Here is a 26,290-nt window from a genome sequence, read left to right on the forward strand (position 1 = left end):
TTGTGAGTTATGAAATGTACAGAAACAAAGCAGAGTATTCATTTTAGAGTTTATATATACAGACGCAAAACATAACATGCAGATTTCTATACGCAAATCAAGGGATGAAGGTGAGGTGGGTGGTGTGAGGAGGTAGATAGCAGATGGCTTTTCGAAGACTAAGAAAGTGCGTATTTAGAGAGAATGTGAAATGTCAGAGTATCTCAGAGGAGATTAAAAAGTGCAATCCAAAGGGGAGGGTGAGAGGAAACCTTGAAAGGGACTAGGTTAGAAAACTGCTAAGGTTTTGGTTGGCAGAGTTGGAGTTAGTGCTGGCGATGATAAGATGAGATTTTCTCTTTTTTCTGCCTTTTCACTTTCTTTTTCTCTGCTTTCGCCTTTCTCGTTTTTTTTTGCCCTTTTCCCCCCCTTCGTTTCCCTGCCGCTGCGTCCCCTGCTGCCCGCCCCCCCTGAGCTGCACATTTGCGCTCTGCTCCCGCCTCCCAGCTGCTCCTCCCTCCCACTTCCCCTTCTTAATGGCGGTCGCTGCGCGGTGAGGAGCGTGACCCTTGACCTGTTTGTGGTCAGAGAAGCTCCATACACCGCACATCTCCACCTGAATGCGCCTGTGACTTTTTCCCCGCCCTCGCTGCTGCTGCAAGTTCGAGGCCCTCCTCCACTCGCAGGCTCCCGCCTGCGCCTCATCCCTGGTGGCCAATGGAGAGCCGTAAGTATTTTGTGTCTGCCTTGTGTCTGTTTTTCTCCTTTTTCTGCCGTTTCACTTTCTTTTTCTCTGCTTTTGCCTCATTCTTGGTTATTTTGCCCTTTTTCTTCCTTCGTTTCCCCGTCGCTGCATCCCCTGCAGCCCCGTCCATTCGCGCTCCGCTCCCGCCTCCCAGCCGCTCCGCCCTCCCACCTCCCCTTTTTAATAGCGGTAGCTGCGTGACCGCACCGCTGTTCCAAGCCCGTCTGCGCCTGGACTGCACCCAGCGCCAGACCCCCTGCCCCCGTGACCGCCACAGCACCCGACGCTACTACAAAGCCAACACTCTCCACGCAGTCAACACCCGCCGATCAGCCACCTGCTTCCAGGCCTCACCAAAGCTCATCCACAGACCCTTCTCCTGCCGAAGCTGCAGCTTCACCAGCCCCCGAGCAGCCGCCCCGCCCGCCAGAACTGGTCGCAACCACCTCAGATGCATCCTTCTCAACATCCGCTCAGTCCACAAGCACGCCATTAAACTCTTGAACCTTCTCGACTCATCCTCCCCGGACATCGCCTTCCTGATGGAGACCTAGAGGAACCCATCCTCAGCACCCGACATCGCCATAGCCATCCTGGACGGCTACAAGATAACCTGAGGGACAGCACCAACACACCAGGAGGAGGGATCGCCATCGTCCACAGAAACACCATCAGAATCTGGACCAACACCGAAGACACCCTCAGCACCACCGAACACATGCACTTCCAAATCCACATCGACCCCCAAGACAACCCTCAGAGGAACCCTCATCTACAGACCCCCAGGACCTCGACCACAGTTCAGCGACTCCATCGCCGACATAGTCAGCACTCAAGCCCTTGCTTCTACAGACTACATCCTCCTCGGAGACCTGAACTTCCACCTCAAGAACACCAATGACAGCAACTACACTGCCCTGCTCGACAATCTTGCCAACCTTAGACTCAGACAGCTCATCACGTCACCCACCCACTCCGCCGGACACACGCTTGACCCCATCTTCTCCGCCAGCAGCTACGTCACCTTCAGCCACACCACCGAACTCCACTGGACCGACCACCGCTGCATCCACTTCACCTTCGAGAAACCCACCACGCACCACCACCGCAACAGTTCCCCCGCTGCAGCTGGAACAAAGCCACCAACGACCAGCTGATCTCCGCCCTTGCCCGAACCCCACCAGCCAACACGACCGACCCCAACACAGCTGCCCGCAACCTCAGGCAATGGATCGACGACTGCACCAATGCTCTCGCCCGATCAATAAACCCTCCTACAAACGCATCACCAGAAAGGCCACCTGTTTCACCACCGACCTCCAAACCTCCAAACAGACTTGCCAAAAACTCGAGAAGAAATGGCGCCAAGAACAGACACCAGCCACCCACACGGCCCTCAAGAACGCCATCCGCAGGCACCACCAGCTCATCCGGACCGCCAAGAGATCCTCCTTCAAGGAACGCATCGACAACAACGCGCACAACAGCAAAGGGCTCTTCAACATCGTGAAGGAACTCTCCAACCCCAGCTACAGCACCAACGACATCCCACCTTTGCAAGAACTCTGCGACTCCCTTGCCACCTTCTTTCACCGCAATATCACAGACATTCACGACAGCTTCAACACCAAGACCCCACCAGCAGTTGCCAGCACCTCTGACTAACCGCCCCTAGCCACACCAACCTCCTGCTCTCCTGGACCCACGTCAGCAACGACGGCATCACCAAAGTCATGAACACCATCGACTCCAGCTCACCATCCGACCCCTGCCCGCACCACATCTTCAACAAAGCGAGCTCCATCATCACCCCCCCAACTCTGGACGATCATCAACAGCTCCTTCGAGACCGCCACATTCCCGGAAAGCTGGAAGAACGCCAAGATCAACGTCTTACTCAAGAAACCCTAGGCAGACCCTAAAGACCTCAAAAACTACCGGCCCATCTCCCTGCTCCCGTTCCCGACAAAGTTAGTTGTGAAAATAGTCAACAGACAACTGACCCACCACCTTGAGGAAAATAACACTCTGGACCCATCCCAATCCGGTTTTCGCAGCAACCACAGCACCAAGACCACCCTCATCGCCACCACCGACAACATCAGGACCCTGTTGGACAGAGGCGAGACTGCGGCCCTCATCCTCCTGGACCTCTCGGCCGCTTTTGACACCGTCTGCCACCACGCCCTACGCACACGCCTCCACGACGCAGGGATCCGCGACAAAGCCGTGGACTGGATCACCTCCTTCCTCACCGGCAGAACCCAGAGAGACGCTTCACCCCTTCCGATCTGAAGCCACCAAGACCATCTGCGGTGTACCCCAAGGATCTTCCCGCAGCCTGACCCTCTTCAACGGCTACATGGCACCGCTCGCCAACATCATCCGATCTCACAACCTCAACATCGTCTCTTACGCCGATGGCACCCAGCTGATTCTCTCCCTTAACAAGGACCCCGCCACAGCCAAAACCAACCTCCACGAAAGAATGAAGGCCGTCGCTAGTTGGATGGAGAACAGTCGCCTTAAACTGAACTCGGACAAGACAGAGGTCCTCATTCTCTGTCCCAACCCCTCCGCCTGGGACGACTCCTGGTGGCCGACCACACTGGGAGCCGCACCAATGCCCACCAACCACGCACGCAACCTGGGTTTCATCCTAGACTCATCGCTCTCCATGACCAAACAAGTCAGCACCGTCTCATCCTCCTGCTTCAATACCCTCCTCATGCTCCGCAAGATCTACAGGTGGATCACCACCAAAACAAGAAGGGCGGTCACCAAGGACCTCATCAGCAGCAGACTGGACTACGGTAACGCTCTACGCCGGAACCACAGCCAACCTCCAAAAAAGACTGCAACGCATACAGAACGCCTGCACGCCTCATCCTCGACATCCACAGCCACATCACAGCCCACCTGAGAGACCTACACTTGCTCCCCGTCAACAAGAGGATCACCTTCAAGCTCCTCACCCACGCCCACAAAGCACTCCACAACACCGGACCAGCATACCTCAATGAACGACTCACCATCTACAACCCGAACCGACAACTCCGCTCCGCCGACCTCGCCCTCGCCACCGTTCCACGCATCCACAAGACAACAACCGGCAGCAGATCATTCTCCTACCTCGCCGCCAAGACCTGGAACACCCTCCCCCATCCACTTACGGCAGACCAAGGACCTGCTGACCTTCAGGAGACATCTCAAGATGTGGCTGTTCGAGCAGTAGCAGTTCCTCCTCCCTCCCCCCCCCCAAGCGCCTTGAGACCCTTGCGGGTGAGTAGCACGCTCTACAAATATACTGATTGATTGATTGGGTATGTGGGCAAGAAGCTGGGATTGGTTTTAAGATTTTGAAAACTATGGTGGGTATGTTGGCAAGAAGCTGGGATTGGTTTTAAGATTTTGGAAACTATGGTGAAAATTTTGTAATGGATGCTGCTCCTGGCTAAGAGCCACATCTTTGAGTGATGGTGGTGTTCATCTGTGGAGAATGAAACCTTGTAGCAAAACTGATGTTTTACATCCAGATGCGAAAAGTCGTAGTGTGTAAAGCAACAAGTCAGTTGTTATAATAGTGTGGTTAATCCTAATGTTGATAACAGTCTCTAGCAACTTTAGCTCTTGTGGATATATGGCATGTGCTTACATACTCTTGCAACACACCCCCGGCAATGCATAGCTGCCTAGATTATTTCTTTGTACACACAAATGCAACTCATGGGGTAGTGGACACACAATACTTAACCCGCTATCTGTCAGATCACACACCATTATTACTTACATATTCACTGGAGTGACAGAGGCCGAAGATACCCCCGTATGGCGACTCAGTGTTGACTGACCAGGTCTTTAGGACTACGCTTACAGATAACCTTTACCAATATTCCAACCACAACAGGGGTAGTACACACAGCAAGGCAACAGACGGGAATACTATGAAAGTGTGATCTGAGGAGTGTGCCTCACCACTACGGTCAGCATACGCTGGATGCCGGAAAAAGACCTGGTACGAAAGGAGACAGAACTAGCAGCACTTGAAAGGGCATTATCATCTAGCCTGGACAGCCTAGGTGCATGGGACAGACAACTACACAGTATAAGAGCTGTGGGACAGCTTAAGAAGAACACAAGAAACACAGGGCAATGCCACTGGTATTTAGAGGGAGACAAAGCGGGACGAATGATGGTCTGCTTGATACACTCTGAGAATGTTACGCACCACATTTTAACGATTCAAAATCAACAGGTTGTAGCGGTGCATACACAACAGGCAATTAACAGTGCTTTTGCATCTCACTTGCAACAGGTGTATACTGAGTCCCCACATGAACTAATGATGACCCCTCTGCCCAGCTTTTTGACAAACCTGCCACTTCTGTGCTTGTCTCCTGGGGACTGTAGGATCTTAGGAGCCCCACTAGATAAACTAATAACTCCTTGACTCAATTACCTCATTGAAAACCCCTTAAGCACTGGGAAACAATGGATTTCCTGCTGAATTCTATACATTTCTTTGACAGCTTATCTGACAAATTACTACCAGTCTACAATGTGGTCCTGCGGGGAGTTTGCCTCCCAGATGCTATAGGGAGGCTCTGATCGTTATGATACCTAAGCCGGGTAGGGAACCCTTGGAGATGGCTTCTTATAGACCACTCTCCATGTTGAATGTCGATCAGAAGATCCTTACCGATGCTCTGGCAAAGAGACTACTCCTCTACCTTCCGCAACTCATTCATAATGGCCAATCAGGCTTTATCCCACAGAAGAATAAGCTACTTAACTTGCGTTGCCTTGCCCATGTCCTCCATACGCCAGAGCTACAGGATGACCCTACACATTGGCCTTTCTGGATCTAGAACAGGCCTTTGTCTCTGTGCGATGGGAGTATATATGGCAGAAGCTGGACAAACTGGGATTGGAGAGTATGTCGAATGGGCGCAGTTACTTTATACGTCCTGAAGGGCTAGGGTAAAAGCAGGTCGATATGTGTCAGATGTCACTGAATTACAGTGCAGAACTCAACAAGGATACCCCCTGTCTCCTTGATCATCACTGTTGCAATGAACCCCTTGCCTGTCTATTGTGTCAGGCCCTACATGTATGGGGTATGCAAATGGGCAACACTGAACATATAGGGGGTCATTCTGACCTCGGCGGTAAAAGGCCCTTACCGCCGGTCAGAAGTCCGCCATACTACCACTGCGGCCGCGGTAAACCGCCACGGTCATTCTGACCACCAACTGTGAAACCGCCAACAATCCGACATCCAAGGAAGGCCGCCTCATCAGCGGGCCGCGGAAAACTGGAGATGACCAAACCTCCACCGTCACGCCAACACAAACACGCCCATGCCATTCTGACTCACCAATCCACGCGGCGGTCTTTCAACCGCGGTATTCCATTGGCAGTACACACCGCCGCGCTCAAAATACACACACAGCTCCAAAACACAGCCACATTGGACAATTTGAAATACACACACCTGACACACATACAAACAACACTCCCACACATCCAATCAACTATAAAACACACACCCACATCACCCACAAACCCCCACTAGTTGGAAATCGGAGGGAAGGCGAGAGAGATAGAGATAGAGAGAGCGAGCACAGCAATAGAAAACCCCAACACACACAGGAACCCTACTTCATCACCCACACCACATCTACGCACACATCACCACGCACATCACCACAAACACCACCCCACACCTCATCCACACCACCCCATGGTACCCCAAAGACACCCCAGGTTCTCGGACCAAGAACTCAGGGTCATGGTGGAGGAAATTATAAGGGTTGAGCCCCAGCTCTTCGGCACACAGGTGCAGCACACCACTATAGCAAGGAAGGCTGAGCTATGGCAAAGGATCGTAGACAGGGTCAACGCTGTGGGACAGCATCCCAGAAATCGGGAAGATATCAGAAAGCGATGGAACGACCTACGGGGGAAGGTGCGCTCGATGGTGTCGCGACACAACATCGCTGTGCAGAAGACTGGCGGCGGACCCCCACCCACTCCACCCCAATTCACAGCATGGGAGCAAGAGGTGGTAAACATCCTGCATCCTGATGGCCTCGCTGGAGTACACGGAGGAATGGACTCTGGTAAGTCGAATCTCAACTACTTCACCCCCCCCCCCAACCACCAGCATGCCAACCCCCCCCCCTCACCCCCAATCTCAACCCCCCAGCACACAACCTCCCTGCCAATGTCTTACCAGCACAACCCACCCTAAACAACACCAACCCCTGAATGCCAACACAAACCATACACAGCCACCACCAAAGCATGACCATTGCACATACCCATACACCCCCCCCCCCACCACCCTCACAACACCTCCCACAAGGGAATGCCAGCACTGGGGGACAAGGGCACTCAAAATGCACGCCATGGCACACACCGAAACAATAACCATACTCCTTTACCCCTGCAGGGCCCGAATGCCAACACACCGCCACGGAGGGTCCAGAGTTGTCCATCCCACCCCCAGAACAGGCCCCCAGCGAGGACAGCAGCTCTGTCGACCTAGAACCTGATGACCAGCCCTGACCATCGGGGACCTCTGGACAGTCGGTTCCCCACACACAGACACAGGCCACAGCAGACCCAACCCCCTCTGGGAACACAAGCACAGCTCCGACCCAGCGGGCCCATGCCTCTGTCTCGCGGACGCGTCAATCAGCGGTGTGTCCGCCACTACAGGGCACCCAGGCTGACCCAACACCCCAACAACAACAGGGACCTGGGGGCAGTGGTAGTGGGCACACCGTCCAGGGGACAGAGGCTCGGGGAAACAGGGCAACTGGGAGGGCTGCTGTGCGACAGGGGGGGGAGGACAGGCCCAGGGAACCGACTCTCCAAGAGGCCCTCACCACCATCATGGGAGCATACCACCACTCCCAGGAGACGATGGCGACGGTACTGGCCAGGTTCACCGAGATCCAGGCACAGCAGGAGGAACGGTACATGGGGTTCAGCAATTAACTCAGGAACATCGCTACCGCTATGGGGACCATAGTCCAGGCCCTCAACCGTATAGAAACCACATTGCGGGACGATGTGGCACCACAAAGGGCCCCTGTCACTAGCCAGGAACAGCCTACCACCTCCGCCGGCGCTAGTGGTCAGGAGGCCCCCACAGAACGACGGGCCACCAGAACCCCACCTCCTGCTGAAGAACAACCACCCGCAAGAGGAACCTGAGATCTCAAAGGAAGACAGAGTAGGATGCCAAGACCCCCGCCAGCCTAATATCCCCCCGGATGTAATTCCACTGTCCCACAGTGTCACCCTGTCCTACCTTGAACTGCCCCTGCTCCATCCTTCCACAGGCATATGGACAATGCACCTGTGCGACCGAGAACTGGACTCTGCCATGGACATAACTCCACCCTCACCCATCACCGTTTTAATATCATGTACCAATATCTAGCACTAAAAATAAATCACTCATTGCACTGAAATAATTCTGGAGTCAGCCTGTATTATTTACAAATGTATAACACATTACTTATCAATAATGTTCTGTTATTTATGTGATGACAACATACCGATGTCAATAAGCACTAGTCCATGGGCTAACCAAGCAGAAGTCACGCAGTGGGTCATACAGCACTGAAAAGGGAAGGGAAAATCAAACATCAGTTTAAAAGAACTGGGTGGAAATACACAAAGTAAAGATGCAGGGGGCTTTCAGTAAATGTTAAATGGCGTGGGTGATTCCTACCTGTGTGCTACTGAAAATACTGTTGGATAACTCTGTCCCTGTTGTCTGGGTCGTCCTCTTCGTCTTCCTCCTCTTCACTCTCCGCAGGCTCCACAGCTGCTTCAACACCACCATCTGGACCATCCTCCTGCAGGAAAGGCACCTGACGTCACAATGCCAGATTGTGAAGCATACAGCAGGCCACGATGATCTGGCACACCTTCTTTGGTGAGTACATCAGGGATCCCCCTGTCATATGCAGGCACCTAAACCTGGCCTTCAGGAGGCCAAAAGTTCTTTCAATGATCCTCCTAGTTCGCCCATGGGCCTCATTGTACCGTTCCTCTGCCCTGGTCCGGGGATTCCTCACTGGGGTCAATAGCCAAGGCAGGTTGGGGTAACCAGAGTCACCAATTAGCCACACACGTTGTCTCTGTAGCTGTTCCATCACATAAGGGATGCTGCTATTTCGCATCCCATACGCGTCATGCACTGACCCAGGGAACTTGGCATTCACATGGGAGATGTACTGGTCAGCCAAACAGACCACCTGGACGTTCATAGAATGGTAACTTTTCCTGTTTCTGTACACCTGCTCATCGTCTTTTGGGGGTACTAAAGCCACATGGGTCCCATCAATGGCACCAATTATGTTGGGGATATGTCCAAGGGCATAAAAATCACCCTTCACAGTGGGCAAATCAACCTCCTCAGGGAATACAATGTAGCGCCGCATGTGTTTCGTCAGGGCAGACAACACTCTAGACAAGATTTTTGAAAACATAGGCTGAGACATTCCAGATGACATGGCCACTGTTGTCTGGAATGAGCCACTTGCCAAAAAATGGAGGACTGACAGAACCTGCACTAGAGGGGGAATTCCTGTGGGTTGGCGGATGGGGGACATAAGGGCTGGCTCCAGCTGGGCACACAGTTCATGTATAGTGGCTCGGTCAAGTCGGTATCGTAGTATGATATGGCGTTCTTCCATTGTCGACAGGTCCACCAGCGGTCGGTACACGCGAGGATTCATCCTTCTCCTCGCAAGTCCCAGCGGACGGTGCCTAGGAAGGACAACATGGAGCACAGAGTCAAGCAAATCACAGGTACGTTCACCACTGCATGCATAGCACACGGTTATCTATGTATTGAAAGGCGTGTATGTGTGGCAATGCAAGGCCTAGGCCTGTGTGACGCAGTACAAATTATGCCATGTGGGCCCTTGAAATGGCGGCTGCCTGACCTGTGAAGTGGGACAATGGGATGTGAGGTCAATGCGCTGGCGTGGCACACCGTGGCGGTAGGCGGTCAAAGACCGCTATACGAAGCCGCATTGGCTAACATTGAGGCCTATGGGTTTCAGGAGCCAATGACGAGGTGCGCCGGCGGTCGCGGTACGCACCGCCGCGGTACGCACCGCCGCGGGCGTGACCGCCATTTTCTATCTGCTTAATCACTCGAGACCTGATCATCCACAGGAGAGGACCTATACTGCAAGTGCTGCTGTGACCTCGGTCTGGAAGTGACAATGGCTGCTGCGACTGGGGAAAGGGCCCCTGCCTTCACGTCTGAGGAGTTGGAGAAACTTGTGGATGGGGTCCTCCCCCAGTATGCGTTACTCTACGGTCCTCCAGACCAACAGGTAAGTACACTGGGTGCACATTGAATGGGCTATGCCTGTGTGGAGTGGGGTGGATGTAAGTTGGTGGGGTGGGGTGCGAATGAGGAGTGCAACGCATGACAGATGAGAGCATGTGCCATATGGCAAGGTTGGGGAGGGGGGGGCCAATCGCATCTAACATGCAGAACATTGATGATTTTTCCTTCCCACCCTGTACATGTCAAATAGGTCAGCGCCCATCAGAAAGTGGACATTTGGCGTGCCATCGCCAAGGAAGTCCGGGCCCTGGGGGTCCACGTCAGACGGGGCACCCACTGCCGCAAGAGGTGGGAGGACATCCGCCGCGGGACCAGGAAGACCGCCGAGTCACTGCTGGGGATGGCCTCCCAACCTAGGAGGGGTGCCAGTCGTACCCTGACCCCCCTGATGTCCCGGATCCTGGCGGTGGCCTACCCTGATTTGGATGGGCGCTTGAGGACATCACAGCAGACACAAGGGGGTGAGTATCAGCACATTCTGCTATCTCTCTGCGCAGTGGAGGCGTCTGGGTGGGGGAGGAGGGTTGTGGGTGACATTAGGCCAGGGCGCTTTCTGTAGTGTAGTCCTCTCCTTTAGGCATGGCCCTGTGCTCCCGGCCCCCACCTCTGTAGGGTGACAAGTACAGCTATCGATGGTCCAGCATCACACATGTGCGCCTTTGTCGTCTCTAGACCTGTTGTCCTAGTCAGAAGTACTGAGTAGTGTACCCCGAATGCGCAGCTTAGTGTATGAGGCTCCTGTGTCTGTCCTCTCCGCCAACGGTGTTGACATTGCATGCACTCAACCTGGTCTTCGTTTTTCTCCCCCTACCCTTCTTCTTCATCTTCTTGTGCATGTGTGCATTAGCATCATCAGGCGGAGGAGAATTGGCATCGGAGCACGAGGGAGCTGCAAGTCACAAGGCCCCGGTGGGACCAGGAACAGACACCGAGGGCACCAGTGATCCGGAGGGCGAGGGGAGCACCACAACGGGGACCGGTGGTGACACCAGCGACAGCGACACGTCCTCGGATGGGAGCTCCCTAGCGGTGGCGGCAACATCCGGGCCCCCCGCCTCTACAGGTACAGCCGCCACCCAGCGCACCAGCCCCGCCCTCCCAGCAGCCCCTCAGCCTACGCTCCGTGCCCGCTCGCCCAGGAAGGCGGGCGTCTCCTTCGCCCCAGGCACCTCAGCCCCTGCCCCTGTTACCCCTGCTGCCCTCAGTGAGGAGGTCATTGACCTCCTGAGGACCATCATTGTTGGGCAGACTACCCTTTTGAATGCCATCCAGGGGGTAGAAAGGGAGGTGCATCGGAGCAATGCCTACCTGGAGGGCATTCATTCGGGTCAGGCTGCCCATCAACGATCGTTCAATGCTCTGGCCTCAGCACTGACGGCAGCCATTGTCCCTGTTTCCAGCCTCCCTCTTCTGACTGCCTCCACCCTGTCTCTGTCTCCTGTTCCTCAGCCTATCCCATCCACACCATCAGACCAGCCTGCACACACCTCAACACCCAAGGGCAGCTCATCCAGACACAAGCACCACAGAACCCACAAGCATTCACGCAAGCAACACCCAGATGCAGACATTCCAACAGTCACTACCACCTCTGTGTCCCCCTCCTCCTCGTCTCCCTCCTCCCTCCCTGTGACGTCTACACTCACACCTGCATGCACACCACCATCAGCCAGTGCTTCCATCACCAGCACACCCTCCAGTCCAGTCCGCACACGTGCAGTCACCACCCCCACTACCATTTACACGTCCCCTGTGTCCTCTCCCACTGTGTCTGTCACCCCCTCTTCCAAGACACACAAACGCAGGCAGACACCCACCCAACAGCCATCCACCTCACAACAGCCTCCAGCACAAGCACCTGCACCCAAAGACAGCACACCTGACTCTCCTACAACCACATCCTCTTCCTCCACTCCCATCACCACTTCTCCTACCTTTTACCTTGGTCCTAAGAAAGTTTTCCTCGCTAATCTTGACCTCTTTCCCTCCACTGACCCACCCCCTCCATCTGCAAAGAGTCCCAAGAGCACCTCAGCCACCACCAGCCCAGCTTCGAGTGTCACTGTGGTGCATGGGTTCTGGAGTCCACCCTTTGCCAGCAGTGACACTTCAATCAGCAGCAAGGGGACAGCCAGCCCCCCCCAGGCAAGAGGACCCGGAAACTAAAGGGCCGCCGTGTGAGGACTGACACGGCTGCCCCCATGGAGCCAAGTTCGCCCACTTCACCAGCCACAACAGCTAGGGGAGGCAAGGGCCCGAGAGCCCCATCTAAGGAGCGAAAGGGCAGCAGGGCGGAGAAGTCAGCCAGCAGGAGCGCGGAGCAGGAGGGGCCCACAAGCCCCATCCCGGGTGTTAGGGAGAACACCAAAGGGCCCAGGACTCCGTCACCGAAGGGTCCAGCAACAGCACGGTCGGAGGGCGACTGAGCAGGGAGTCCAGGCCAGGTCTGGCTCCCTTGACTTACTGGACGAGCACCGCTGAAGAGGGCCCCGCCGTGCAGAAGAGCACCGCTGAACAGGGCCCCGCCGTGCAGAAGAGCACCGCTGAACAGGGCCCCGCCGTGCAGAAGAGCACCGCTGAACAGGGCCCCGCCGTGCAGAAGAGCACCGCTGAACAGGGCCCCGCCGTGCAGAAGAGCACCGCTGAAGAGGGCCCCGCCGTGCAGAAGAGCACCGCTGAACAGGGCCCCGCCGTGCAGAAGAGCACCGCTGAACAGGGCCCCGCCGTCTCAAGCACCGCTCCGCTGGGCCCCGCCGTCTTAAGCACCGCTCCGCTGGGCCCCGCAGTCTCAAGCACCGCTCTGCTGGGCCCCGCCGTCTCAAGCACCGCTCCGCTGGGCCCTTCCTGTCAAGCACCGCTCCGCTGGGCCCCGCAGTCTCAAGCACCGCTCCGCTGGGCCCCGCAGTCTCAAGCACCGCTCCGCTGGGCCCCACCGTCTCAAGCACCGCTCCGCTGGGCCCCGCCGTCTCAAGCACCGCTCCGCTGGGCCCTTCCTGTCAAGCACCGCTCCGCTGGGCCCCGCAGTCTCAAGCACCGCTCCGCTGGGCCCCGCCGTCTCAAGCACCGCTCCGCTGGGCCCTTCCTGTCAAGCACCGCTCCGCTGGGCCCCGCAGTCTCAAGCACCGCTCCGCTGGGCCCCGCAGTCTCAAGCACCGCTCCGCTGGGCCCCGCAGTCTCAAGCACCGCTCCGCTGGGCCCCGCCGTCTCAAGCACCGCTCCGCTGGGCCCTTCCTGTCAAGCACCGCTCCGCTAGGCCCCGCCGTCTCAAGCACCGCTCCGCTGGGCCCTTCCTGTCAAGCACCGCTCCGCTGGGCCCCGCCGTCTCAAGCACCGCTCCGCTGGGCCCTTCCTGTCAAGCACCGCTCCGCTGGGCCCCGCCGTCTCAAGCTCCGCTCCGCTGGGCCCTTCCTGTCAAGCACCGCTCCGCTGGGCCCCGCCGTCTCAAGCACCGCTCCGCTGGGCCCTTCCTGTCAAGCACCGCTCCGCTGGGCCCCGCCGTCTCAAGCACCGCTCCGCTGGGCCCTTCCTGTCAAGCACCGCTCCGCTGGGCCCCGCCGTCTCAAGCACCGCTCCGCTGGGCCCTTCCTGTCAAGCACCGCTCCGCTGGGCCCCGCCGTCTCAAGCACCGCTCCGCTGGGCCCTTCCTGTCAAGCACCGCTCCGCTGGGCCCCACCGTCTCAAGCTTCGCTCCGCTGGGCCCTTCCTGTCAAGCACCGCTCTGCTGGGCCCCGCCGCCTCAAGCACCGCTCCGCTGGGCCCCGCCGTCTCAAGCACCGCTCTGCTGGGCCCTTCCTGCATGCACTGTTAACGGTTCACTGTGCCCACCATGCCTCCTCCTTGACCAGTGGAGACTGTAATCCACTTGAGAGACTGTGACTTTGCACTCCCCAGGATGGCACAGTGGGCAACCCACCCACTTGTGAGACTTGAGAGACTGTGGCTTTGCACTCCCCAGGATTGAACAGTGGGCAACCCACCTACTGTAGAGACTTGAGAGACTGTGGCTTTGCACTCCCCAGGATGGCACAGTAGGCATGGTGGCCCCTTCGTGGTTCTGGCGTCGTGGACTCATGTGGCTGTGGTGCCCCCCCCCTTCCCTTCCCCCTGAGGTGCCTGTAGTTTTTTCATCAGATGCCCCTGCAGTGTTCTCTCCAGAGGACTCAGGTCTCCTGTGTGGGCTTTGCCCTTGTGTTGTTACACTTTGGCCCACGGACACTTCGATTTTCTTTTGATGTGCAGGACTAATTGCCTCGGTTATCCATTGCACTGTATATAGACTTATTTTGATATTGATTTTTTGGCTAGTTGACCATAACTTTTCAGAGCCTAGTTTGTACATAAATTTTAATTCACAATTTAATTATGTCTTTGCATTTATCAGGGGGGTTTGGGTGGTGTCACTGTGACTTGTTGCTCTGCATTGGTGTGTACATAGTTTGGGGTGTGGGGGTCGCATATGTGTGTGCCCGTAAGCTTTCCTCCGCCCCCCTCCCGTGTGTCGTAGGTGCAGTACTCACCGTTGTCATCTGCGCCGGCGTTCGTACTCGTGGTAGATGAGCAGGTAGACGAGAGCAGGTAGTATGTTTAATTCGGGTTCCATGCTGTCCTCCTTCCTCGTGGAGTGCGTAGAGGTGAGCGTTTTCCCGTTCGTAGTCTGTTTCCGCCGTGTTTTTATCGGCGGGGTTCCCGCCCCGGAAAAGGTGGCGGATTGGTGAGTTGTGATAGGGTGGGCGGTACATTGCCTGCCGCCTGCCTGTTGGCGGTGACCGCCGCGCTGTTTGTCTGTACCGCCGCGGCGGGCGGAGTGTTAATGTGGCGGGCTGTGTTGGCGGTTCCCGCCAGGGTCAAAATTCCATTTTTTGGACCGCCAGCCTGTTGGCGGGTTGGCCGCCGCTTTATCACCGACCGCCAGGGTTAGAATCACCCCCATAGTGTCACTGCATGCTGATGACGCAATAATCTATCTCTGCAAACCCAATATATAAGTTCCACTGTTGCTAAATGTTATGCATGAGTTTTGGGAATATTCAGGATTGCTACTTAATAGTATTAAATCCATACTGTTCCTGTTTGGCGTTTACAGGGCTTACCTGCACAACAACTCCCAATGATAGGCCTGCCCTGGACGGTAGACAAGGTTAAATATCTTAGAATATATATTATGCATGCTGTGCGACAGACTTTTCAGTGAACTTAGGCAGAGTGATATCTAATTTGCATGCCCGATCAAGTTTTGGAATATCCTTAGGTTGTCTCTGATGGGGAAGATAGCGATAATTAAAATGGTGATCTTGCTTCGCTGCCTTTACATCCTACAGGAAGCAATGTATGAGATACCCAGAGAGGTGTTCCGAGAAATAGACTCCCTATTGGTGGAACTTCTATGGGCCAGTGCGAGATGCAGAGTAGGCCTCAATGTTTTTAAAAGGGAATGGGATAAGAGGGGTATGGAAGTCCCGATCTAGAATTGTATTACCTTGCGGCCCAGTTGCAGCATGCTGTACACTGGTTGGCTGGTTGGATGGTGACTCTAACTGGGAGAGATCATTATTTCAGGACATGCATGACGGATACCAGCTAGGTAGATTGTTGATGTGGTGTCATGACATTCTAGGCACGTTCCCATTTTTCATCCAGTTACTGGGCATACTCTGGGACCAGAACGGTTCGACAAGTGATCGGGTGCATCTCATACGCCCCAGGTTTGGATATACAAATTATATGACAGTTGATAAGTGGCAGAAGAGTCGGTGTTTAATGCTGTCCTATCTCTTCCGTGGATGGGTGGTGCTTTATTACTATACAGAAGCCAATGAACACTTTTGATCTGGGGAGTGGACAATACCTCCAGTATGCCAAAATTGCAGCCACTGCCCGACTATTATGTCAACGTTCCCCGTCGCCCCTCAATCCTCACATAGGATGATGATGCTGTTAAATATGGTGGGCGGACATTGTCTCATAACATTTGTACAGGGCCCTTTGTGCAGATAAATGAACAGTACTGCTGTTACTGGAAGAGGCGTGGCAATGTCTCTGTGACGATCCTATTACTCCAAAAGACTGGCACAAAATACATACTGGGGTCTGTAGGACATCTACTTGTGCATGATTCAAGCAATAGAATATAATATTGTGCATATGATATACCTCTTCCCTAAAAAATGCATTCCATTTATCCTGGCAGGGACCACCGATGTCCGCAATGTGGCACTGCTGAAGCCGATTATTTACATTTCTTTTGGCACTGCACAATTGTGGCCCCTTTCTGGGTGGCTGTACTTTCCCATCTTAAACACGCCACAGGTTGGGAGGTGTCCCAGCAGATCACCCGATGTTTGCTGGGTCTACTCCCTGAAAACCCTAAGAAAGCATTAAGCAGATGGTATGTCATATTGGGGCTTACGTGGAAAAGAGGAGCATTGCAATACATTGGCTTAGTCCCCGATCCGACGACTGAAGATTGGAAAAAGGATTTCATTGAACTGGCTGGAGCGGAAGAGGCACATATAAGGAGAACACAGAGACACAAAGGCAGCAAATGCCCTGTTGGCCTGGGGGACAATCACCCAGGCTTTATCAGAGCCCTTGGAAACGTTTTGTTCTGCTGTTGGAAGTGACGGAGCTGCTTCCCTGTTAAATGGGATGAATATATTTGGCCTTGGCTGACACAGTCAGGCACCTTCTATAATGCTCTAAGACATCTACGGAGATATGTACATGCTTAGCGATGGGGAACACATAACAAACAGCTTATTATTTACCACTACATACTGAGAGAGCAGGAAGCTATTGGGAGGGGAAATGGGGTATGAAGAAATGTTTGCACTGCTGTTTAAAGGAGGTTTTTTTTTTTATTTCCTTTTTTTCCTGTGTGTTCTTGTTTCTTAAAATTGTATGTTCAACTTGCAATGATACTGCAATTCCACTCATGGAAATATACCCAATGCTCTTCCCTTAATGTGAAGACATTCTTACCAACTTATATTCTTTTAACGTCAGAGTGTTTCCTGATACGTATTCACCAAGATCACTGATGTTCTGATACCAGCCTCTGATGTGGATTTGTGTTCACTGAGTGAAGATGCTTATGTGATGCTATTAAGACGTGCTGTGTTGTATATTCTCAAATGCTAATAAAGAAATGTATTTAAAAAAAACTTTAGTGTTGATAAGGAATTGGGGGATTGTAAGGAGAAGTGTAAATGGGATAACGTGATGAGAAGTAACTGAGTCTGACTGGAAAAGATGAAGGATTCAAATCTAATGGTAGAACTTGGCCGAGGACTCTAAGTCTCACTTTGTTACGGGCCTTTAATGCTTGGCTCTCCTTTCGTAAAATTAAGTGAGGGCTTGACTTACTGACCCCACAGGAAGGGCCAGACTGGGCCTTCTGTTGATACACGAAAAAGTTTGGACTTATTTCCCTCTATCGACAGGAAGGCCATTCCTAATAGAAATGGAGGTGGCCTGTTTTCCTGAAATTAACGCAGAGCCAGGACTATACCCACAAGGAGCAAACAGTTAGTTAGGGGCATTGACCGCCGCACTGCATTTCCAACGAATCAATCATCCTTTCTCACAAAGATCAGAGATAAGTAAAAGGACACGAAGACGATTCTGCCTTATGAGTGAGATGTGATTTTCACTCAGGGTGGTAGTGTGGCTCTGCGTCCAAGTTTCTCAATTACTGAATCTTCCCTGAAGGAAGTCAACTACTGCACTGTTTATCCAAATAGGACAGGATTTACCCTAAGAGGAAGTCACATGATGACCATCTTACCCAAGTAGGAAGTGCGGGACTGTGCCTCTAGCAGCTAAAATCGTTGCCACAGAAAGCATGTTGCCCAACCAGTTTATGGTGCGCCATGTGACAAAGGTGTCTCGTGTTCTCATTCCATTGTGTTACTCTTCCCTTGTGTCATTTCAGATACCACTGTTGGTTAGCAAAGATCTACGAGAGCAAATTAAAAAAGATATATTTTGGAATTTTCACCATTTTTGAACCAACATGCGAGCAACAGCTGATTTTATGTCTAACTCACATTTGTGTGCTGAAATTCATCTTCCGGCACAACTCTGACTAAATGACAGTTTTGGTAGTTTATCAACACACTACTAAACAGAATGTTGCATAACTGAACAACATTTTTGTTTTTTAATTAGGTCGTGCTTTAAGCAGATTTTCTAGGGCCAGAATAGTGGCATGGATAAAACACAACAGAATACACCCAGCGGGGTCCTTCAAGGTGCTATAATCATAGCCCTGGGGAAAAGTCAGACACTGGGCAGGGACTCCACAGAGACTCTTGCTCTGACTTCTTTTTTCCATGAATCCTGTGGTACCGAAATGCAGCGTCTTGTACAGTGTATCTTCCTCTTCTCCCTGTCTTCTGCTGTTCACAAGTCCAGATTCTTCAGTTCTCTTCACAGGACTTGTGGTTAACCATGCACACTGTCCTCAGCTATGTGGCCTCCAGAAACTGTCACACAATTCCAGCTGATCCTTACCAGTGATGTGACCAAAACACCTGTGTCTCTCACAAAGCTTACCCTCTTTGAAATCATGAAATATGTTAACTCAAAGCTCTCACTCACATTTTGTGACATTTAAAATGAATCACTCATCCACTCTATTTTTTCAGTGATTTGAACTTGGCAGCACACTCTGAACAAGCATTTGCAATGTAATAGGTCTTGCGTTTGCTTGAGTTAGAGCTATTGGCACTGTAAATGTATAACTGGACTTTTCTTGCCACATAAATTGGTCAACCCTGCTGCATAATTTGGTCCTCTCTGCCACATAATTCCAGTGGCCCCGCATATAACTAAATCACTTCCATTTACTGCAGAGAGTCTTGCCCTGATGGTCATTAACATTTCTTAGATTGTTTTTAGTACTTTTTTCTTGTAATTTAATTTTAATGAGGGTGATGTGTGAGGGACTGCTACTGACATTTTCAGAGAAATGTGTTTGTTTCATGCAGCATACATCAAAAAGGTTCTTTAAGACCAAAACAGGACCTCGCATATTAGAGATGGAAGGTGTCAAGGAGGTTATTTGCAGTAATATTAGTGAGCTGCTGCTGTGTTACAAGTATTGAAAACACACATCACTATCCCTTAATATTAGATGTAAACACATTAAGAATTTGGACGAGTGTGCCTGTGCATTGTCAGTGACCTGGTCAAAGGGGTTGATTAAGTGCTGGAACTGAATCATAAATTCAAATCTGTTATGAACAGGGGCCCCCAATATACATTTGGCCGAGGGCCCCCAAAACCCCTTAAGATGCCCCAGGGGAGAACTAGGACAAAAGTATGATAAATGTGGTTGCACAAGTAGGGATGTGGATTAGGCTGCAGTTGTCAGTAGCTGGGAGAGTATATCTTATGAAGATGGATCTTTTCCTGAAAACACACTTTTTCATTCCACACTTTCAGTGGCTGAAACATGCCAATATATGGTAAGCAGGGCCCATAAAAGGGTCTTCAGGGGCAGCAGAAAGAGAGAGGAATGCAGATTTGTAGGTGGAGTAAGTGGAATAAAGCACATTGCATTGTGAAATGACCAACATTTTTGAAGTCTTTCCAAACAGAGAGAGGAAGACAGCGTGGGCCTGTTTTTGCCTGTGTGTACAAATTCCTGGCGAAATCTGACAGACACCGCACCATACCCGACTGAAAGCACCTTTCCATGCAACAAAGGATGACATGGTATATAATATTTTAAAGTGACTTCAAGCTCTGCAGCTATGTGAATTCTAGGTGCTGGACAACTTATGCCTTAAAATCTTCTCCCAAATCACTGTGGTTATTCTGCAGTTTCATAAAGCCCAAACTCAAGCAGCAGGCATTGAGGTACTTTACAGGAGCCCCAATTATATTACACAAGTGTACATTCATTTTATGGGGGGCACGGGGAGATTAAGTGAATTGCCCAGAATCACGGGATGGTGAATCAACGCAGATACTTGTACCTTGTTCCCCAGTTAGAACAGTGCAGCTTTGGCGCTATGCCACATTTGAGACATCTGTTGACGGAGCGCATCAATTACAGCAGGAATGCTTTGGATAGCATGGACCAAAAGAACACAGAATTAAATAAAGCATGTGAAATCTAATCAGGGAAAACATGGTTACATTAACTATTTCACACTTATAATATGCTGGTTGAAACAAACCTGCAACCTTTACCGTTCTAATGTGCACAAAGCAGGGAAAGGGTGCGGTACCACAGGGTGTCCCCTTGGGATGTCTTTTGGCCACACAAGGTACTGCACCCTTCAATCCTGAATTCAACACATCCCCAATTACTTCCGGGCCCCGTGCTGAAGAATGAAGCGCAGCACCTGTTTTGTGAAAAGTTTTACACTGGCATTCAGGTTAAGAGGTAGGGGAGACAAGAGTAATATGCTGGCTGAAAAAAATACGAAGCAACATCCTGGAAAAAGCAAACACTGATAGAGAATGCTAAATTAAGTAAAGCATGTGAAATGTAAGCAGGACCAACATGGTTACATAAGCTGAGAGCAAGAATGTTCTGCAAATGAAAAGGGAAGCTTCAACGAACATGAGCAGGAAACCAAGAAAAAAAGTCTCACAATAAACAGATTAATATGACAAAGCGCAATTGTACAGTAGTTAGTCCCTGCTTCCAAAGAGAAAAAGGAGGGACAAAGAGGCAGGACTGACCACTAGCAAGCAAGAATTTATAAATGACACTGAAACTAACAAATGAAATGGGTTTAAGCCCACAGAAGTACATTACAAGTATACAAGAGGTCATACACTTATGCTCAACATAAAAAATTGTCAAACAGTGACCAAGACCTCCAGTATTACGTGCCCTAATTTTCACATGTCCCTTATTTTTCATGTCTCCCAAAACCATACATTTTCCCTTCTCGAAGTCACCAACCTCTGGTGAATATAGCTTCTCCAAATCTCTTCACCACTCCTTCCTGATTGTTGATTTTCAATTGCTCAATCTTGCCTTCTGTGTCACCTCCCGATCATCCCTCCCACATGCTGTCACTCCCAATTACAGCTATCCTTCGAGCACCCTTACTTCTTGTGAAGGCCCTTGTTCACATTAATATACAATCCTTTGCATGTACCACACTCTCCTTCACCTCATCCAATTGCGCTCAATTAGTTTTGAAACAACTGTTTCTAATCACTCCTATCCACTACCAATGTGTGATATTCCACTTCCCTCCCATTATGCAGCTGCCTTCTTATTGTCTGTGTCTCCTTCTTACATGTGTCTACTGCATATGCCTCATGGTCTCACCAGCTGCTTCCCATGTGCTGTGGCCCAGGTTGCCATCTGTGAAGCCTCATTCCCCCTTTCCTCATCCCATTAATCTCCATCTCCGCTATTGGCACCTGTGTGCATGTTTTCCTTTTCTATTGCCACAGACCCATTCCATAAGTGTCTTTTGTATCATGGCTCCTTTCTCCTAAACTCAATATCGCACCCCATCCAATGTGCTGTGGCTTACAGACCTCCATACAACTAGCACCCTTACTTTGCGACTTGGAAAAAGCGCTGAAAACAAGCTACCTTTTCCTTGGTTCGCAGTTCATCAAACATGCTCTGGATTTCCAGCTTCCAGTCATCCTGCATGGAGTGGAATGAGTCCTGGGGCATCTCCTCCAGCACCTGCACTTCCAGCGCCATCAGCTGCTCCAGGATGGAGACGAAGCTTGGCCGCTTGTGGGGATCCTGGGCCCAGCACTCTGGAAGGAATATAGGTATGAGAAGCAAAAGGTGTAGAATTGTGATAAAGGACATACACCACAAACTGCCTCTTGTACATTACACCCTCTACATACATAGTGGAGTGAGCCATGGTGTTCAACCAGCATGACAACTGATCAACACTGTGTGACTTTTGGAATATCTTGCATGATGGTTGCACCGACAGCTATCTGTATTTGATGACCTCTACTCTTCCCAGCCTCCTACCACCAATTCTTTCCACCTTTATAGATAAGGAGTGTTTTGTGTTCTTTATCCTGTCTCCATAATCTCCCAATATATGTCCTTCAGATTCTCACACAGACAGCTGTGATGACTTCTTCTTTATCTGTCACTCTCCACATGCAGTAGAATTTCCCAGTTTAACCCGATCTAATTCTCCATCAGTCTCTGCGATGATCTGTAAATTCCCTGAAGCTGTTGCTTCATCTTCCAGGCTCCTATTCTGTCCATTCAGATAACATACATGGTAGTTGCTACTGCCTGTACATTCTCCTTTACTGCTCACACACCTCCTCATATTCCACTTTATTCTAACTGTGTCCCATCCTCTACGGCATATATGTTCAGTGTGACTGTCACCACACACTTCAGCACTTCCCAGTCTATCCCTGTAACAACCCACCCTACTTCGGGTTGCCATGACTCTCCCACAAACAAATGCCCTAGTTTCCAAGTCTTTCCTCATTAGACCTCATCTCTCCATCTTGAGCAGTTGTGATCTGTAACTTTCCTTTAACAGTCTCCACGCCTAGAGCCTCACAATCTGTCCTCCCTCACTATAACTGTTGGTTTCTGCTCTTCGTTGCCCACACCTCTGAGCTCACCTATCCATTTTGACGGAATTTTCCTCTCTACATCTCTGTCAACTTCTGTATTCTCTCTAGCAATGAACACAGAACTGGGTGACCTTTTCAATCATCATCAGATTCTCAGCTGTGGCTACTCTGGCCTTTATTTTCTCTATGTACGCCCTCAAATGCCAGAGTCACAGTGAGCACAACAGCCATACTCTTGTCTTTATAGCTAAAGCAGCAGCTTAAGTTCTGAGGAAAGCACGCCTATATAGAACCAGATCAAACTCTGCTGCTTGAAGTGCTCCATTGTTTTTTAGAGTAGTGCTAAAAATGAGTTTACAAGATCCTTCATCATGTTCTACTGGACCCTCTTCAGATATGGCTCTTCTTCATTTGTGCATATGTATGTATTGGGATGTATGCGGCACAAAGTAGGAAAGCAATGGAGTGTTGCATATGCCGGGGTATGAGGTTGTGCCAGTTATGTGCACTAGGGGTAACTGAGTGGCGGGGAGGCTTCGTTTAACATTCGGCTTAGGGACAAAAGGAGGTTCCTTAATTATAGCAAAAGAAATGCTTTTTGAATGGTTGTGTTTTCAACTTTCTTCTGAAGAGGTTATTCCAGATCCCAGGTGCATAGGTTAGGAAGAATTAACATCTTAACGTTTTTGTAATGTTTAGCATCTAATCTGTCAATGTCATGGCTTTGTGAGTTACCATGGCTTCTAGAGATGGTAAATCCTTTTTGTGCTATAATGAGGTGCATTTGTTGTAAGTGTCTTGCAGATGTCACAAAACATCTTGAAAATGATGTGGGTCTGCAGTGACGGTCAATGGAGTGGTGAAGTGGTCACACTTAGAAAGGCAGCTGTGAGTAGGAAACTCTCGAGAGGTGTCAAAGGTGCATGTGGAATGCCGGTGAGCAAAGAGTTGTGTCACCCAGAAGGGAAATGACAACACTTGTAAAATGACTGCCAAGTCCACTTGGGGGAAGGGTCTGTAGGGAAGTAATAACTGACACTTGGCTATTTTTTTCTGGGGGTAAGGACTGGTAACATAAATTTTCAGTTGGCGATTAATCTACTAATTTTAGTTTTGTGAGAATCTGCTGTGTGATTCCATTGAGGTTCAAATCAGAGGCACTGCTGGTTTCGATTAGTTTGAAGCTGTTGGCTAGAAGATTAAACCTGTGGTCTTTGTGGAGTTCAACTTATAGTAGAAACTTGACATGCACACTTCGAAGATATCACTGTAATCTTTGAGCTGGTCAGCGTAACTGTTCCACAGATTTCATTTAAAGGTGGGTGTTATCAGTGTACCAGAGGGTTTTGCTTCCAACATTGGCAATTTGTGTTCTTACAAGGTCCATCTGTAGGCTCAAGATCACGAGAGAGAAAATTGTTGCTTGGACTACTTCACAACAGGTCACTGTTATATGGAAGTCTTCATCTCTTAGAGCTGATGCCAGTTGGCGAGGAAGAACCAGTGCACCATATCGTCGTCAGCTTCCATGCATGTTGACTAGATGTTTATCAGAATCTGAAAGGTTCAATTTGTCAAAGACAGCTGACAATATGAGGTAGAATGGGAGGCAGGAAATCCGAATGTCTGTATTCACCACAATATTCATGTGCAGCAGCATGGTCGGAAGCCAGCTGGCCATTAGTCGACAGATGGATATGAGTGAGGCATTGACTACATTCAGAGTGGCTGTGAGAGCTTCCCAAGGAAGGATTGTATGATCACGGGTGTGATAACATCATCTTTATAAGTGGTAGCATAGTGGACGAGGAAAGTATCCATTTAAACATGGTCTTCTAGTCTAATATAATCTAAAATGATTTATAAAGTGCAAGAGGTTACTCTAAAGGATGTCCTGGCACTGAGAGGAGGCTTAACTCGCCTGCAAGAGCAGAGCAGGCCTTGTTATTAGAGATCTTGTGCAAAAAGTCAGGTATTGGGGGCTTTTTGGAAGATTACGTGATCAGAAATTAATTGAATAGATGTGGCTACAGAATTCCAGTTTTGGTTGTTAAATAGGACATTTGAGAGTAGATGTGGATCTAGGAAATCTCGGGGTTTATAGAGAATCAACTTGGTGCAAAGGTAAAAAAGACCAATCTGATGAATTGCATATTGTGCAATGCACAGCATGTTGAAGAGAATGCATTTTGGGATGGATAACCAGTGAAGAGAAATCCTGAAAACTAAAATCTGAGCCTTCCAAGGTAGATTGAATATGAAACGAATTTCCGAGTTTTGAATTTGATGAAGGAGGGTCATTGATTTATGAGGGAGTACCAGGTAAAGTGTGTTGCAGTAGTCCAGCCTTGAATCTAAGTTCTGACAGCCAAGCGCTTGTCTGTTAAGGGTAGGAATGGACACATTTTCAAAGCAAACAATGATGTTGAAAACAACTGGGAGGAGAGCGTACTGATTTGAGGGATAAGGTAAGATTTTGATCCAGCCAGACACCCAGGTTTCTGACATCAGTTACTCGAGTGGACAGGGGACCCAAGGTTGCTGGTCACCAGCCCGAGGAACAGGGTGTGGCTGACTTCCCTAGAAGAAGAATTTTGTTATGTCCATATTGATTTTCATTAATTAGTTGTTCATCCAAATCACAACAGCTAAGAGTTTGATGTGTGCATCAAGAGGCAGAGATTGAACAGAATCTGTGAATCAACAGCATAAGTCTTAAAAAGACTGACCAAAGGAACAGATTAAACTAGCTAGATGATGAGTGTGCATGTTAAATAGTGCAATGCAGAGAGAGAACTCTTGGGGGACCCACAACTCCAATTTACAGAACTTTTATATGAAAGATCCTTGTCTGCATGTTGTGTGGAGGTATTTGAGATATGATGGCTGCTTGCTTAATGTTCTCAATATGCGGCACTATTTTGTCAAATTTCTCATTGAAGAACTGGTTGATGGTGGGGCGAATATCTGTGAAGTGAGATATTGGAAGTTTCAGCTTCCTTTGATGGTGTGTCTGAGTTCTTGAAGTTGGCTCAGCATCAGGGTGAGTCTTAGGTGATAATTTAATGATAGTAGGGTCCTTTTGATTTTCTGTATGGACCTTAGAGATTTCGGTTTTCTGAGGATTTCTTTCAGTGAGGGTTTTCACTAATTCTTTTCCTGTTTGCTGATGGTGGATGTGGTGTTGGTAAGGCGTTTGGTTAATCAGGGTGAGGTGGGTTTTGGCTTTACTTTCCACATTTCATAAGAATGGGCGGAGGCAGGATGTAAATCATGTCCTTAGGGGTGCAAATGTGCGAGTCAATTAGGAAGCTAACACCACTTTCGGGGGCTTTTGAGGTTGCCAGTGTTGAGAGCGCTTACTGGAAGAAGTTAATGCAGAGGACACTGAAAGGGACACAAGGCTAAGTGGGTTTAGATAAGCTGTTGTGGGTGGCTTGTGTGTAGTGGATGAGAATCAGAATTGCAACAGGTCATATCAGCACAGTCAAATCTAGGGTTGCAGTTGATGGTCTCCCTGAAGAAGAAGCAAGCTTGAGAGGAGGTTTAGTGTGAGTTGGTTCATTAATGTGTTGTTTGAGGTTCAGATTGGTTGTAACGTGGTGTTTGAGGTTGAAGGTGTGGAGTTTCTTTAT

At 50.4% G+C, this 26,290-nt stretch overlaps 1 protein-coding gene across 1 annotated transcript in view; it reads right to left on the reverse strand.

The window, feature by feature from the left end:
- MAP3K11 (mitogen-activated protein kinase kinase kinase 11) overlaps window positions 1-26,290 on the reverse strand; it is a 219,352-nt gene that overhangs the window by 38,137 nt on the left and 154,925 nt on the right. The window contains exon 4 of the mRNA XM_069207900.1: window positions 21,679-21,854. Within this exon, the coding sequence (XP_069064001.1) occupies window positions 21,679-21,854 (176 nt within the window). The remainder of the gene's footprint in view (window positions 1-21,678; window positions 21,855-26,290) is intronic.

The sequence above is a fragment of the Pleurodeles waltl genome, chromosome 9 (genome assembly GCF_031143425.1).
Source record: "Pleurodeles waltl isolate 20211129_DDA chromosome 9, aPleWal1.hap1.20221129, whole genome shotgun sequence".
In the NCBI taxonomy this organism is placed as follows: Eukaryota; Metazoa; Chordata; class Amphibia; order Caudata; family Salamandridae; genus Pleurodeles; species Pleurodeles waltl.